Source organism: Elephas maximus, chromosome 19 (assembly GCF_024166365.1).
Source record: "Elephas maximus indicus isolate mEleMax1 chromosome 19, mEleMax1 primary haplotype, whole genome shotgun sequence".
Lineage (NCBI taxonomy): Eukaryota > Metazoa > Chordata > Mammalia > Proboscidea > Elephantidae > Elephas > Elephas maximus.
Window position 1 is genome coordinate 51,587,571 of NC_064837.1, and position 15,059 is coordinate 51,602,629.

General features: G+C 56.0%; 1 protein-coding gene across 2 annotated transcripts in view; it reads left to right on the plus strand.

The window, feature by feature from the left end:
* Nucleotides 1-15,059, plus strand: part of FMNL1 (formin like 1) — a 28,968-nt gene that overhangs the window by 13,355 nt on the left and 554 nt on the right. For both annotated transcript variants that reach the window (XM_049859010.1, XM_049859011.1), the window contains exons 3-25: nucleotides 97-210; nucleotides 1,849-1,922; nucleotides 2,280-2,363; nucleotides 2,793-2,930; nucleotides 4,508-4,616; nucleotides 5,232-5,308; nucleotides 5,564-5,657; nucleotides 6,964-7,038; nucleotides 7,306-7,416; nucleotides 9,012-9,161; nucleotides 9,664-9,765; nucleotides 9,923-10,181; nucleotides 10,402-10,683; nucleotides 10,875-10,999; nucleotides 11,392-11,594; nucleotides 12,036-12,270; nucleotides 12,453-12,521; nucleotides 13,102-13,182; nucleotides 13,265-13,394; nucleotides 13,559-13,722; nucleotides 13,956-14,057; nucleotides 14,191-14,286; nucleotides 14,533-14,653. In XM_049859010.1, coding sequence (XP_049714967.1) covers nucleotides 97-210; nucleotides 1,849-1,922; nucleotides 2,280-2,363; nucleotides 2,793-2,930; nucleotides 4,508-4,616; nucleotides 5,232-5,308; nucleotides 5,564-5,657; nucleotides 6,964-7,038; nucleotides 7,306-7,416; nucleotides 9,012-9,161; nucleotides 9,664-9,765; nucleotides 9,923-10,181; nucleotides 10,402-10,683; nucleotides 10,875-10,999; nucleotides 11,392-11,594; nucleotides 12,036-12,270; nucleotides 12,453-12,521; nucleotides 13,102-13,182; nucleotides 13,265-13,394; nucleotides 13,559-13,722; nucleotides 13,956-14,057; nucleotides 14,191-14,286; nucleotides 14,533-14,653 — 2,995 coding nt within the window. The remainder of the gene's footprint in view (nucleotides 1-96; nucleotides 211-1,848; nucleotides 1,923-2,279; nucleotides 2,364-2,792; nucleotides 2,931-4,507; nucleotides 4,617-5,231; nucleotides 5,309-5,563; nucleotides 5,658-6,963; nucleotides 7,039-7,305; nucleotides 7,417-9,011; nucleotides 9,162-9,663; nucleotides 9,766-9,922; nucleotides 10,182-10,401; nucleotides 10,684-10,874; nucleotides 11,000-11,391; nucleotides 11,595-12,035; nucleotides 12,271-12,452; nucleotides 12,522-13,101; nucleotides 13,183-13,264; nucleotides 13,395-13,558; nucleotides 13,723-13,955; nucleotides 14,058-14,190; nucleotides 14,287-14,532; nucleotides 14,654-15,059) is intronic.

Here is a 15,059-nt window from a genome sequence, read left to right on the forward strand (position 1 = left end):
CAGCCTGGGAGCCGGGTCAGGGCTGAGAATGGGGCATTGGGACGAGGGCTAGGGTAGCTCTGCCAGTTCCCTGTACACCCCATTCCCTCTCCCCAGGAGCGATTTCAAGTCAAGAACCCCCCTGCAGCCTACATCCAGAAGCTGAAGAGCTACCTGGATACTGGTGTGGTCAGCCGGAAGGTGGCAGCCGATTGGATGCCCAACTTGGGGGTATATGTCTCCCCTTTTTTCTCTGTCCCTTTTCCCCTGCACCTCCCAAGCTGTGGGCAGCTGGAGTGACTGCGTATAAATGTACACTGTTCTCTGGGCCTGTGTGGGGACAGGTATGGGTATGTGTGTATTTCTAGGGGATGGAGAGTGCCCTAGACGTGGGGTTTTACTGATTCCTCTGAGTGTCCTGTATGTGCATATGTGGGTACACTTCTGTGTACTCATGTGTGTGCAGGTGTGCACGTTGTATGTCCATGCATGGATTCGTTTGTGTACTCTGTGTATATTTTTGTGTTTGTGTATGGATGTGAATGTGTTTGTGTATAACTTTATATATATGTATATACCAGAGTGTGTATGAAGCCCCTCTATTAGTGCTCCTGGGAGCTGTCCATGTCTGAAGCCCCCCACATTAGTGCTCCTGGGCGCTGTCCATGCCTGAAGTCCCCACATTAGTGCTCCTGGGCGCTGTCCATGCCTGAAGCCCCCCACATTAGTGCTCCTGGGGTTAGCCCATCAGCACTTGTTGTTAGGTCCCGTCAAGTTGGTTCTGACTCATAGCGACCCTCTGCACAACAGAGCGAAACACTGCCCAGTCCTGCGCCATCCTTACAATCGTTGTTATGCTTGAGCTCATTGTTGCAGCCACTGTGTCAATCCACTGCGTTGAGGGTCTTCCTCTTTTCCGCTGACCCTGTACTCTGCCAAGCATGATATCCTTCTCCAGGGACTGATCCCGCCTGACAACATGTCCACACATGTGTTCTGTGTGTGTGTACCCCATGTATCATGGCCAGGCATGGGTGTGTGTGTACCCTGTGCGTATATACTCAGGGTACCTGTGTGTGTGTGTATGTGTGTACACACAGGATGTCCATGTATGAATGTGGGTGTGTATTCCCCATGTGTGTATATATCTGGATTGCTTGTATAGGAATGTATATGTGCATGTGTGCTCAAGATGTCCATGTATGGATGTGTATGTGTACACTCTGTGTGCTTGTATGGAGATATGTATGTCTTTGTGCGCTGTACGTCTGAGTATGAATGTGTGTATGTGTGTGTGTGTCTGGTGTGTGTGAGTATGTGTGTGTGTGTACGTGTCATATGTGTCTGAGCATGGTTGTGTGTGTGTATGTGCCCTGTGTATCCGAGTATAGGTGTGTGTGTGTGCGTGCCGTGCATGTCTGAGCATGGATGTGTTTGTGTACGTGCTGTGTGTGTCTGACTATGAATGTGTGTGTGTGTGTGCGTGCCATGTGTGTCCGAGTATGGGTGTGTGTGTGTGCCATGTGTGTCCGAGCATGGATGTGTGTGTGCGTGCCCCGCGTATCTAAGTATGGATGTGTATGTGTACCCTGTGTATCCGAGTAGAGAGATGTGTGTGTGTGCCCTGTATCCAAACACGGATGTGTGCTGTGCACCCCGTGTTCTGTGTATGGGGGAGTATGTGTAGCCTGTGAGTGCTTGTTCTGCTGGGCGGGTGTGTGGAGGTGGTGGGGAAGGCTGTGCGTGAAAGGCCACGGGTGCCAGTGTGGTTGTGTGGGGGTGGCTGCTGCTGGGTGCCACCTCAGGGCTTGGTGGGCCTGTGAGAGGCTTGGGCTACCCCCACCAGGCTGCCCTGTTCTTCACCCCCAGTTTAAGAGGCGAGTTCAGGAGTCCACACAGGTGCTGCGGGAGCTGGAGATCTCCCTGAGGACAAATCACATTGGGTGAGTGAGGGGCTCACATCCCCTCTCTGGTGCCCCAGGAGAGCTCTATCTCCAGGAAGCCCTGGGCTTTCCCTTCCTCCTCTCCCTGTACAGGGCTGTGCCTGTGGACCCTCTGTTTTGGGGTGGGTGTCGGGACTGCGGCCCCACCTCCTCCACTGCCCCACCTCTGGCCCTCATCTCAGCCATGCTTGAGCCGTGGTTCTTGCCTGAGCCCCTAGTATCCTGGGCCTTCTGAGCCAGGGCTTGTGGTGTCTCCCTGGGGGAGGGGCACCCTGGGGCCCTTGCACGCCCATTACCTGCCCAGTCTGGGCAAGCCCTCCTTCCTGGCTGGGACTCAGGGAGCCCTGTGTCCTGTAGGTGGGTGCAGGAGTTCCTCAACGAGGAAAACCGTGGCCTGGATGTACTGCTTGAGTACTTGGCCTTTGCTCAGTGCTCCGTCACGTAAGTGCTCCCGTGTTCACCCCCATGCCCCCACGCCGTGCCTCATAGCCTCACGCTTCCCTGTGCCTTGACCACTCCTCTGGCCAGCTCCAGACAGCACAGCCCCAGCCCAGCCTGGAACCCTGTGCTTGGCCCTGAACGATCCCTTTGATCCCTTTCCTGAAGACCTGCCCTAGACAGGGAGGAACATAGCCTGGGGTGCCACCTGGGACCTGGGGGACATCCCATTGGTGCACTCTTCTGTTCCACCCTTCCTATGCTCCACAGTCCCCCTACCCCATGGCTATGCCCAGCCCACTGCCAAGAACACAGCCTCCTCCCTACTCCAGCCTCTCCCCAGGCCTGTCTCTTTTCCCTCAATTTCCTCCACCCCTCTCTTAAGTACCCCTACAGCGTTGGCCTCTAACCCCACTGCATCATCCCCTGCAGGCATGACATGGAGAGCACAGATAACGGGGCACCCAACACGGAGAAGAGCAAGCCCCTGGAGCAGTCAGTGGAGGATCTCATCAAGGGTCCCCCCTCATCTTGCCCACCACAGCCTAAGAGTCGCCATCTGACCGTCAAGTATGTGTACCCCATGGTGGGCGGTGGGAGAATGGAGAATTCACCCCTACATCCCTGCATCTTGCCAGCCCACCTGGCACCCCTGGGGTGGTGGAAGGGGTAGCCAGGCACTGGGAGCAGGGTTGGGGCCACAAACAGGGCTTGGCTCACAGGTGTGTTAAGAAGCCATTGGGGTGGCCACCTAGGGGCTGGAAATCTGGTTGGGCCTGGGATTAGGACGGGGTTTCTGTACCCATCTAACCCCCTGTTTTCTCCCATGTGGCCTCCAGATGCCCCCCTTCTCCCCGGTATGTAGCCCCCTGGTGGCAGGTGCATGTCTGGCTGGCTCCCTGGGATGGTGGGGGGTTGGGTGAGGCCAATGATTGATGTCCTGGGTTCAGCTACTGTGGATAGGACACCCCACCCAACTCTGCGCAGGAGACGGCCCTGGAGTATCGGCCCTGGAGTATGGTGTGGACCCTCAGCTTCCTCCCTTCCCACTTTGGGTCTAGGTGACCACCTTCACATTAGGCTCCAAACACTCACAATGTACTCATCCATTCATTCATTCAACAAACATTTTTTAGCACTTACTGCGTATCAGGTGCTGTGGTGGGTGTTCAGGAGCCAGACTAGCCTGTGATAGGGGACCCACAGTCTAGTGGGGGAGAATTCAGTGTGACAGGCTGTCACAGAGGTGTGACTGGGAGCTCTGAGAACAGAGGTGGCCACTGCCTAGGGCATCAGGAAGGTGTCCCAGAAGAGGTGACACTGGAACTCTGTCTTGCAGATGAATAGAGACTTTACAGGCAGTGATGGGGACAGGGAATGGCATTCTAGGCAGAAGGAACAGCATGGACAAAGGCTTGGAATGTGACAGGAAGATGGGAGACTCAACTAGGTGGTGGCAGGGCCTCTCAGTATTGTTGGAAATATGACAGAATTGTGACAAGGACCCAACATGCGGAAGTCACAATGGGCTGTTCTACAGTGAAAACGTCACACATGTTTTGGCAAATAACAATTACACATGCTCATATAGTACTTGCTATGTGCCAGGCACTGTTTTGAGAATTTAATATATTTATTCATCTTATAGTCCCAAAAAACCCTATCAAGAAGTTATAGCTATTACCACTTCCACTTTACAAATAAGGAAACTGAGGCCCAGAAAGATAAAGGAATTTATCTAGTAAGTGGCGGAGCTGGGATTTGAACCAATGTAGTCTGAATTGAGACTCTGGCTCTCAAGATGGAAGATAATCCCAAGTAGCCATGAGCGCCACCTTGTGGTCAACCCTTCCATGGCTGTTTCCAAGCTATGGCTGTCTTTTCACTCCATAGCCTCTCCACCCCAACCACAGGGCAACCCTTTTTAATGCCATATTGCTGTTAATGGTCTTTACTTCCCTGACTCCTCTCTTCTCCTCCCCCCAGGTCTAGGGACTGAGGAACCCCACCTGCCCTCAGATGGTCTCTTTTGTTGGGTGGACAGGATGTAGTGGCCTAGGGTTCCAGAGTCCGTCTGAGTGAACAGTGGAATGGGAAGTGGGGGTTCCGGACTCTGACCCTGGCTGCCTCTCCTCCACCCCACTCAGGCTGACCTCAGCCCACAGCAAGAAAGCTCTGCGGCATTCCCGTATCGTCAGCCAGAAGGATGACGTTCATGTCTGCATCATGTGCTTGCGTGCCATCATGAACTACCAGGTGCGCTGGTGGGCACGGGGACTGGGGGGCCCAGGAACCAGGCCTGTGCTTACTAGGAGTTGCCCAGGCTGCTGGGGTTCTAGGACCAACTGTTCCTTCACCCCATCGCCCACTGGGGAGCCCTAGAGGTCTGGGCTGTTAGCTCAGTGTCTTGAGGTTGACAAGTCTTGAGGAGAGTCCCAGATTTTTGCTGCCTCCTTGTCAGTCCTCCTTGAGCACCCCTGGTTGTGGCCAGGGATGTGGGTGTGCCTCATTTGGGGACTTAGACACACACACCAAGAAGGGCTGGAGAGTGAGGTGGCAGCAGACAGCAGCCTGTGGCTATTTAGTTTGGAGGAGTGAATTGGTGAAGTGGGCCCTCCCTCACTTAGCCGGCCTTTGAGGATTCACTATGTCCAGGATGCTTCAGAAAAGACAAAGGGATTTAAAAAGAGGGACAGAGCCAGGCTTTGGCTATAGCAGAAGAGGGTGTGATTGGATAGAAAGGAATTTCCAAGCCTGAGGGCAGTTAAAGGCCAGAATAGCGTGGCACTGTCTGTGCTGAAGGTGCTGGGCAGAGGGTCCTGGCAGTCCTGGGGGTCTGCCCGGAGGAGCTGACCTCTCTTCTCTCCCCAGTCCGGCTTCAGCCTTGTCATGAACCATCCCGCCTGTGTCAACGAGATTGCTCTGAGCCTCAACAACAAGAACCCCAGGTAACGTCCACACCCCTCCTTTCTTCACTTCTAGACCCTCCTCCTATTTAACCCTTTGCCCACTCTGTCCCCCAGTTCTCAGGACTACTGCCCAGATTCATTCTACCCTCATCATTGGCTCCTCTCTTCTCTCTCAAGCCTGGCTCCCCTGCTCTTGCTGAGGAGCTCACTATCAGCTCCCCTGTCCTTGCCAGCCCTGTGCCCACCTTTGCTGCAGAGCCTGACTGTTTTCAAGGGACAACCTTCTCTCCCCAGAACCAAGGCTCTGGTGCTGGAGCTGCTGGCAGCCGTGTGCCTGGTGCGGGGGGGACATGACATCATTCTTGCGGCCTTTGACAACTTCAAGGAGGTACTGGAAATCTCCTCCCCCATGGCCCAATATGCACCTGCCCCTGTGGTGGGCTTGGAGTCCCATTGCTAACAATTGTTGCCTCTGTTGGGGGAAGCCAGGGACGTCAGGTGGGCATTTGGGGAGCAGGGGGAAGTTTTGAAGAGAAGGTGCAGAATCACATAGTTACACTGTCTGGGGCCACAGGGTTAACTCCTGGATCTGCTGAACCTCTGACCCTCAGCTTTGCCACAGCCAGCTGACATGATTCACACATACATCTGAAGTTGCTGACGCTGGGTAACAGGTTCACGAGAAGTAAATGCAAGACATATGATGCATATGCTGGGAAATATTCATCCATTCATTTATTTAATGAATATTTCCCGAAGTACCTACTGTGCCTCAGGCACAAGAGTGAGCACTTGGGTTACACTGGTGAACGAAAGGAACAAAGAAACAAAGCGAGGGAGATGGATAATAACAATATAACAAATAACGCATAGTGTGTTAGGAAATGATCAGTGCTGTGGGAAAGAAAATTGTGTAGGGTAAGAGCAAAGACATTATGGGGGAGGGTGACTGTTTGCAGGGTGGTCAGGAAGGGTCTCCTTGAGGTGAAGGTTGAGCAAAGCTGTGAAGGAAGTAAGGGACTTGGTGCAGTGGCATCTGGAGTGAGAGCGCTTCAGGCAGATGCAAAGGCCCTGAGGTGGGTGTGTGTCAGGACACCAGTGTCACCAGAGTGGAGTAAGTGAGGGGGAACAGTAGGAGGGAATGTAGAGAAGAAATAGAAGGCTGAGCCCTGTGATTGAGTTCTGTAGGGCCCACTTGCCTTGGACCTTGGATCCCATGGCTGGTGGGGCACCTGGGTTTGGCAACAGTATTTGGGAAAGCAGAGGCTAACCTGGCAGGTGGCCAGCTGTGCTAGAAAGAGGAACTTCAGAGCTCCTGGGGGGTTGGTGACAGCCTGCCAACAGGAGAGGGTGTACCTGCAGTTATTGGGTAGGGGGTGGGATTCATTTGCATACAATTTGCATAGATTTCCTTGTAGAACTAATCTCTCACCTCCACCTGTGGACCAAAGGAATGATCCAGGTCTGGACCTCCTCCTGAGTAGTACCATAGAGACCAATTTCTCAGGCTTGTCTCTAATACAAGGAAGGTTTTCGGGCAATGAGGACGCTAGGTAGCTGCAGTCTGTTGGTGAACACAGGAGCTCTCTCCTAGATCCTGCCCTGTGACAATGCGGACTGGGGTGGGGGAGGCCAGGTTTGCCTCTGGGGCTAGGCTGCCCAGGCCATCAGTGACACCATTCCCCTCCACTCAGGTGTGTGGGGAGCAGCACCGCTTTGAGAAGCTGATGGAATATTTCCGGAATGAGGACAGCAGCATCGACTTCTTGGTGAGCTCAGTGACACAGCAGGCTTAGGCCTGGCCAGGGCCACTCTGGGAAGCAGGGGACAGCTAGGGGCCTAGGTATCTGGGGTCTGGGCCCTGCCCCTACAAAGTGTGAGGACTGAGTGGTCAGCGTGGGGGGGTGGGGCGGGTGGATGGCAGAGAGGGAGCAGGCTGGGGGAGAAGGAGGGAGATTTGGGAGATAATGGGGGATGGAAGGCCCTGAGCACCCCCACCCAGAAGATCATATACCTGCTCATGTCCCTGCCCCCAGGTGGCCTGCATGCAATTCATCAACATTGTGGTACACTCAGTGGAGAATATGAACTTCCGTGTCTTCTTGCAATATGAGTTCACCCACCTGGGTCTAGACCTGTACTTGGAGGTGAGCCCCACATGCCCCAAGCCTTAACCACTCACCCACAGCAGAGCATGGCTGAGTGGTTAGCAGCATGAGTATTGGGGTCAGGCAGACCTTGGTTCAAATCCTGGCTCTGCCACTTCCTGGCCATGTGATCTTGGATAGGCTTCTTCCTAGCTCTGAAACCCAGTGTTGTCGTCTGTAAAATAGGAGAATAACAGAGATAATAACAACTCTAAATGTGTAGAACAGTACTGGGCACATAGTAGGTACCTAGTCCATGGAGCGGTTTTTGTGGGCACTGGATCAGGCTCTAGGGGTTGCTGGGTCTGACTGTGGGAGCACCAGCCTCAGACAGGTGCTCTGATGCCAGCACATAATGGGGAGTGACGAGATACTGGGCCAAAGTGGGAGCCAGATCACCTAGCCAGGCCCAGGCCCCAGGTGAGAGCTTTGCCCAGGAAAAGTATGCAGAGGAGCTTGATGCGTCCTGGCGCAGCCAGAGCAGAGAAGCTGCAGCTTCTTCCCTGATTCCTTTGGGAAGCTTCCTGGAGGAGCTGGGGTTTGGGGACTGGATTTTTGAAAGCCAAGATGAACAAAAGGTGAAAAGCAGACTAGAATTGTATATCCACACAAAGAGATATTATTCAGCCATAAAAAGGAATGAAGAGACTACAACATGGATGAACCTTGAAAACATGATGCTAAATGAAAGAAGCCAGACACAACAGGCCACATATTAGATAATTCATTTTATATGACATTTCCAGAATAGGCAACTCCTTGAGACAGAAAGTAGATTAGTGGTTGCCTAGGGCTGGGGGAGAGAGAGGAATGGGGAATGCTAATGGGGACGGATGATGAAATGATCAGATATTAGATAGTGGTCGTGGTTGCACAACCTTGTGAATCCACTAAAAACCACTGAATTATATATTTTATTTAAAGAATTTTAAATTGTATTTTAGATGAGGGTTTTACAGAGCAAATTAGTTTCTCATTAAACAATACATGTACTGTTTTGCGACATTGGTTGCCACCCCCATGACATGTCAACACTCTCCCCTTCTGGACTCCAGGTTCCTCGTTACCAGCTTTCCTGTCCCCCGCCTCCTGCCTCCTTGTCCTTGCGCCTGGGCTGGTGTGCCCATTTAGTCTGATTTTGTTTTATGGACCTGTCTAATCTTTAGCTGAAGGGTGAACCTCAGGAGTGACTTCAGTACTGAGTTAAAAGGGAGACAGGGGGCCATACTCTCGGGGTTTCTTCAGTCTCTGTCTGGTCTTTCTTTCTTTTTTTTTTTAAGTTAGAATTTTGTTCTACATTTTTCTCCAGCTCTGTCCGGCATCCTCTGTTGTGATCCCTGTCAGAGCAGTCGGTGGTGGTAGCCGGGCACCATCTAGTTGTGCTGGACTTAGTTCGGTGGAGGCTGTGGTGCTTGTTAAATTGTATACTTTAAAATGGTGAATGTTACAGTATGTGAAGTGTATCTCAATTAACAACAACAAAAAAAGCAAGCTAGGGCTCAGGCCCCTTCCTCTGGGTCCTTGTGGGGGGACTAGAAGGACTGTCCCCCCCCCCACACACCAGTCCTCACCTTGCTTGTTCCACCTGGGGACAGAGGCTGCGGCTGACGGAGAGTGACAAGCTGCAGGTGCAGATTCAGGCATACCTGGACAATGTCTTTGATGTGGGCTCGCTGCTGGAGGACACGGAGACCAAGAACGCAGTGCTGGAACATATGGAGGAGATGCAGGAACAGGTGGCGATGGTGAGAGCAGCCTGCACCCACTAGCACATAGTAGGCTCACAGGCCCCACACCCAGCTCAGATACTGGCTCTAGGTGTGAATTACGGGTGGCTGTTGACCTGGCGCATTTGTCCCAAGTCCAGATCCTGAAGCCTTTGGGTGCCGTTCTCAATGAGTGTTCATTGAGCTTTTCTACACTGGGCTGGACCTATGAGAAAGGCAGCCCCCCTGCTCTCCCAGTATGCAGACCTAAGGCCCTGGCTTGGGTGAAACTGGGTCCTTGGGTCCCCTCCCAGCTCAGTCTCCTCACTGCCCACCTCCCTCTTGAGAGAACTTCAGTAATCTCAGTGCCCTACCTACTTGAGTTCAAGTGCCAGGCTTGGGCCACCCACAGTACCCTGGGCTGAGAGCATCCAGAAGCCACCCCCAGCCCTCCAGGCAGGCATGCCTGGTGCCACCCCCTCGCTGGCGGCACCAGTGCCCCGCTGTGGGTGGGAGCTCACCAAATGTACTGCTGCCACAGCTGACAGAGAGGCTTCGGGACGCAGAGAACGAATCCATGGCCAAGATCGCCGAGCTGGAAAAGCAGCTAAGCCAGGCCCGCAAGGAGCTGGAGACCCTGCGGGTAAGGCTGGGGGCTGGGCTGGGCTGAGCCAGGTGGGCTCCCAGGAACACAACAGTTGGGACTGCTAAGCTGACATCCTCCTCCACCCCGGGAGGGGGATGGTGATCTGGGCCAGGGGTCTGCAGGTGGGCAATGACCCTTCCCTTGGAACTTACAGGAGCGCTACAACGAGTCTACTACCGTGGGCGCCTCCAGGCATCCCCCAGAGCCTGAGAAAGTGCCTCCCCGCACCTCAGCGCGGCCCTCGGCCCTAGAGCTGAAGGTGGAGGAGCTGGAGGAGAAGGGGTTAATCCGCATCCTGCGGGGGCCCGGGGACGCTGTCTCCATCGAGATCCTCCCGGTCACTGTGGCAACTCCAAGCAGCGGTGATGCCCTTACTCCGACTCCGGGAGTGTCCACCGGCTCCCCCAGTCCAGGTGTGCAGGAGCTTCAGACTCGGGGCCAGGTCGGGAGGGAGAGCTTGGAAACGTCTGCGGCACTGAGGGTTGGAGAGGGAAGCTTGAATTGTGGGCACCGCTCAGGTGTGTGCGGTGGTGAGAATGGGCCCAGTGTGCATGCGTGCGGCGGGGAGGCGGAGATAAGACCGCCTGGGTAAGAAATTGACAGGCCCCCTCCAACCCCCTTTTCCACCTGCAGCAGAGCCTGCTCCAGGAGCAGCGCTCCCACCCCTGCTTCCAGGCTCCGCTCCCCAAGAGGAATCCCCGCCCCCGGCGCCCCCAGCGGCCCCGCCACTCCCGGGCAGCGCAGACCTCCCACCCGCGCCACCGCTGCCAGGAGACCTGCAGCCCCCACCGCCGCCCCCCCCACCGCCCCCACCTCCACCTCCGGGCACTGATGGGTCTATGCCGCCACCGCCCCCACCGCCCCCAGGAGGCCTGTCTGATGGCTTTGGAGGGCCCGGCCAGGAGATGGGCCCAGGTGAGTTCACCCCCACCCACGGGCCGGGGCTGGGGAGAGGGAGGGAGCGGAGCCCAGCCTCAGTGTCCTCCAGGACCCTCCCTCGAATAGCCTCCTGATACTTCCTGCCTGCCCTGTCAGGCCTTGCTAAGCCCAGGTTCCCTCTAGATCCTCCTCCCCTCTCCATGCTCACCTCTCCCTCCCTGCCCCAGGAGTGAAGGCCAAGAAACCCATCCAGACCAAGTTCCGAATGCCGCTTTTAAACTGGGTGGCCCTGAAACCCAATCAGATCACGGGCACCGTCTTCACAGAGCTCAATGATGAGAAGGTGCTGCAGGTGCGTGTGGCCCTGTCTTGCTCCAGTGTGGGCACCAGCAAGGGAGGGCACTCACTCCAATCATGCTGGCATTGGGGGTGGTCATCTCCTCCACCCCCTTGCCTTTCCACCATTTACCCCTGGCAAATGCCAGCTCTTCTTTCAGCTTTAATGGCCTGGGATCTGGGTTACCTGGCTTGGGTGCTCCTCTTCCTCCTTGATGTACCCACAACCCCCTGTGCTTCCCTGTACCTCCTATCATGGCCCATGGTCAGGCTGGGTTATTGGTCTATTTCTTGCCTGGTGGCCTGGTCGGTGCCAGGTAGATGGTTCTAGCACTGAGCACATTCCTCAGTCGGGAGTGTACCAGGCCTTGCCTCGCCCAGCCCCACCTCCTCTCTCTGGTCCCTCAGGAGCTAGACATGAGTGACTTCGAGGAGCACTTCAAGACTAAGTCCCAAGGCCCCAGCCTGGACCTCAGCGCCCTCAAGGGCAAGGCATCCCAGAAGGCCTCTACCAAGGCAATACTCATTGAGGCCAACCGGGCCAAGAACCTGGCCATCACCCTGCGCAAAGGGAACTTGGGGGCTGACCGCATCTGCCAGGCCATTGAAATGTGAGTACCCTAGCACCGGACTGGTGGGCAGTCCAGGCCTTCTGCTGGGCCAGGGTCATCAGGCGAGTCCTAGTAAAAGAGCCCCAAACACTGGACAGAGTCAATCAGGCCTCACACCAGCCCTGGTCAGGGGAAAGAGTGGGGAACAGTGTCCCATTTAAAAAACTGAGGCCACACAATGAGTAACTGCCCAGGCCGAGATGTCCCCACTCCCTCTCTGTCTCCTTGCCCAGCTGTGGGTACTCAGGCCCAGGCATTTACAGCTGGGCACCTGCCACTGTGATATAACAGGGACTCCAGGCTTCCTAGCATCCACTTTCCCTTGTTCCCTGAAGCTGTCAGCATATGGCAAATATTGAAGTTCATTTATTCAGTCAAGGGTGGAGACGGCCCTTCTCTCCGGTGGGTGGGTGTGGAGTGACACCCCCACTACACATACAGGTATGACCTGCACGCCCTTGGCCTGGACTTCCTGGAGCTGCTGACCCGCTTCCTGCCCACGGAATATGAGCGCAGCCTCATCGCCCGCTTTGAGCGGGAGCAGCGGCCCATGGAGGAGCTGTCAGATGAGGACCGCTTCATGCTGCGCTTCAGTCGAATCCCACGCCTGCCTGAGCGCATGGCCACGCTCACCTTCCTGGGCAACTTCTCGGACACTGCCCAGATGCTCATGCCGGTGCAGGCAGGGGGACATTGGGCAGGGGGACAGCAGGCAGGGGACAGCGCATGGTCTGGGGTGGGGGTGGGGGTGGGGAGGAGGCAGCCCCAGCCTGGGCTCCAAGGTGAGTCTGGGAGTGCTTAAGCCTCCCGATGGGGCCATTCCCCCCAACTCACCTTGCCTTCCCTCCCCACACCCAGCAACTGAATGCCATCATTGCAGCCTCAATGTCCATCAAGTCCTCAGACAAACTCCGCCAGATCCTAGAGGTGAGAGGCCAGGCCCAGGGTCCTGGAGGTGGACCCCACGCATGAGTCCCTGCCTGCTCTGGGTGGTATGAGAGTGAGGCCAGACCCTTCCCTGCACACCGAGGATGCAAGAAAGATGAGATGCCCACTTCCTGCTTACATGCCCCTGATGGCACCTCAGAAGGACAGAGCTGTAATGCCATGTCTCTAATTGCACGTTGAAGACCCTGCCTGAGGGCTCAGCCTCCCCGCCCCGTCCCGTCCCCAGCGAATAGCTCTGTGATTAGGGAGCCCCAACCACACCTGCCCCCTGGAGTGTCAAGGAACTATTAGAAAAAGCTGTTAGGTGACCCCACAGCCTAGGAGGGGTGTCAGCAACACAGTGTGGGGTAGGAGTGGCAAAGCACCATGCTGCCAACCGTGCACACATGTCAGACATCCACACACACGTGTATACGTGTCATGGACCTGAGGGGCCCATGCAGGAGTCGAGCGGGGCAGAGTGTGGGGCGTTTCTGCCACCTTTTCTCCTTGTGCTATTTACACTTAAGGGGGTACCCTCAGCCCCAGCACCCCGCTGAGCTGTCTCCTGCCCCTCTAGATTGTTCTGGCCTTCGGCAACTACATGAACAGCAGCAAGCGTGGAGCAGCCTATGGCTTCCGGCTCCAGAGTCTGGATGCGGTGAGCGGGGCAAGGAGGGACCCCTGGCTTGGGGGATGGGGGCTGGCTGGTGGCCAGTAGCTTATGACAGGCCCTTATGCAGCTATTGGAGATGAAGTCAACTGATCGCAAGCAGACACTGCTGCACTACCTGGTAAAGGTCATCGCTGAGAAGTACCCCCAGCTCACAGGCTTCCACAGCGACCTGCACTTCCTGGACAAGGCAGGCACAGGTATGGGATTCTCAGGTCTCTGGGTGAGGGGATGGGCGGCTCAGCCTGGGGCCACTGGGCTTGGCTCCGTTGGGGAATGGCGAGGGGACTGCAGGATGTCTACGGTTGGGGTGGGAGTGCTGCCTCTCTGACTCTCTGCCCCTGTACTGCTACACTGCACCCAGTATCCCTGGACAGCGTTTTGGGGGACGTGCGCTCCCTGCAGCGAGGTCTGGAGTTGACACAGCGGGAGTTTATGCGGCAGGACGACTGCATGGTGCTCAAGGAGTTCCTGAGGGCCAACACACCCACCATGGACAAACTGCTGGCAGACTGCAAGACAGCTCAGGTACTGGGGCTGGGGAAGCTGAGGTGGGGGGGATACAGAGGTACTGGGATCTGGGTGGGGTGTGTAGCCAAGCCCTGGAGGGTGTGGCCCCAGCTGGGACATCATGGGGGGATGAAGCTCCTCTTGGTCTGGGGGAGCAGAGGTGAAGTGGCCAGTATCTTGGGGAGAGGTACCAAGCAGGGGTCAGGCTCCAAGGAGTCTGTGCTGGTGGAGCTGATGGGCTGTGCCCACAGGAGGCCTACGAGTCCGTGGTGGAGTACTTCGGGGAGAATCCCAAGACCACATCCCCCTCCATGTTCTTTTCCCTCTTTAGCCGCTTCATCAAGGCATACAAGGTACGTGTATCTGGTGGGTGGGCTGGGACCCCTGTGGGACATTAAAGCCTCTCCACATGGGTGCTTCTTTCTTGGGGGGAGGATGGGGAAATAGGAAGGGCTTCCCTCATGGAGACTCCCTTCTGCTCCTCAGAAAGCTGAACAGGAGGTGGAACAGTGGAAGAAAGAAGCAGTTGCCCAGGAGGCAGGCACCGATGCCCTGGACAGAGGGGAGCCCTCAGGACCCAAGGTAGGCAGCAGCCTCTAAGCCTCTGCTGGGATGCAGGGATGCTTGGTATCCTCATTGTCCTCTAGTCTTCTCCAAGTCATCACTGTATGGACAGACCCTGCCCAAGGCGAGGGTGGTGCCCCAGGAGCCTGGGATGGAAATGGGTGCCCTCTGCTCAAGCCAGCTGCCCTTGCTGTGGAGGACCAGGCAGATGCTCTAGGGCTGGATAGGGCAGGGGATCTTCAGCTGGAGCTCTGTACCCCTCAGTCGCCGCCCAAGGCCCGGCGGCAGCAGATGGACCTCATCTCGGAGCTGAAACGGAAGCAGCAGAAGGAGCCGCTCATCTACGAGAGTGACCGCGATGGGGCCATCGAAGACATCATCACAGGTGAGGGCTCTGCTGGGCCTCTGTCCTGTCCTCAGTCTGTCCTGTGCTGTCTGTCTTCCATCTGTCTCCCTCGGGGGGTCTGGCTGCCTCACTGCCTTTTGCCACTTTTTCTGTCTTTTTTCTTTTTTCCTCTCTCTACCTCTCCCACCTTCCCACCTTCCCCCCAACCCTCAGTGCTCAAGACGGTGCCCTTTACGGCCCGCACCGGCAAGCGGACATCCCGGCTCCTCTGTGAGGCCAGCCTGGGAGAGGAGATCCCTCTCTAGCTCCCCAGGTACCCAGAGGGCCTAGTGTCTGACCCAGTGGCTGCCCCCAGCCCTGGGAGCCTTTGGGGGCAATGGACCTGTGCATGGCTGGGATGTGTTAGAGCGAGGTTTCGCAAACAAGCAGTGCCCCCTCCCACATG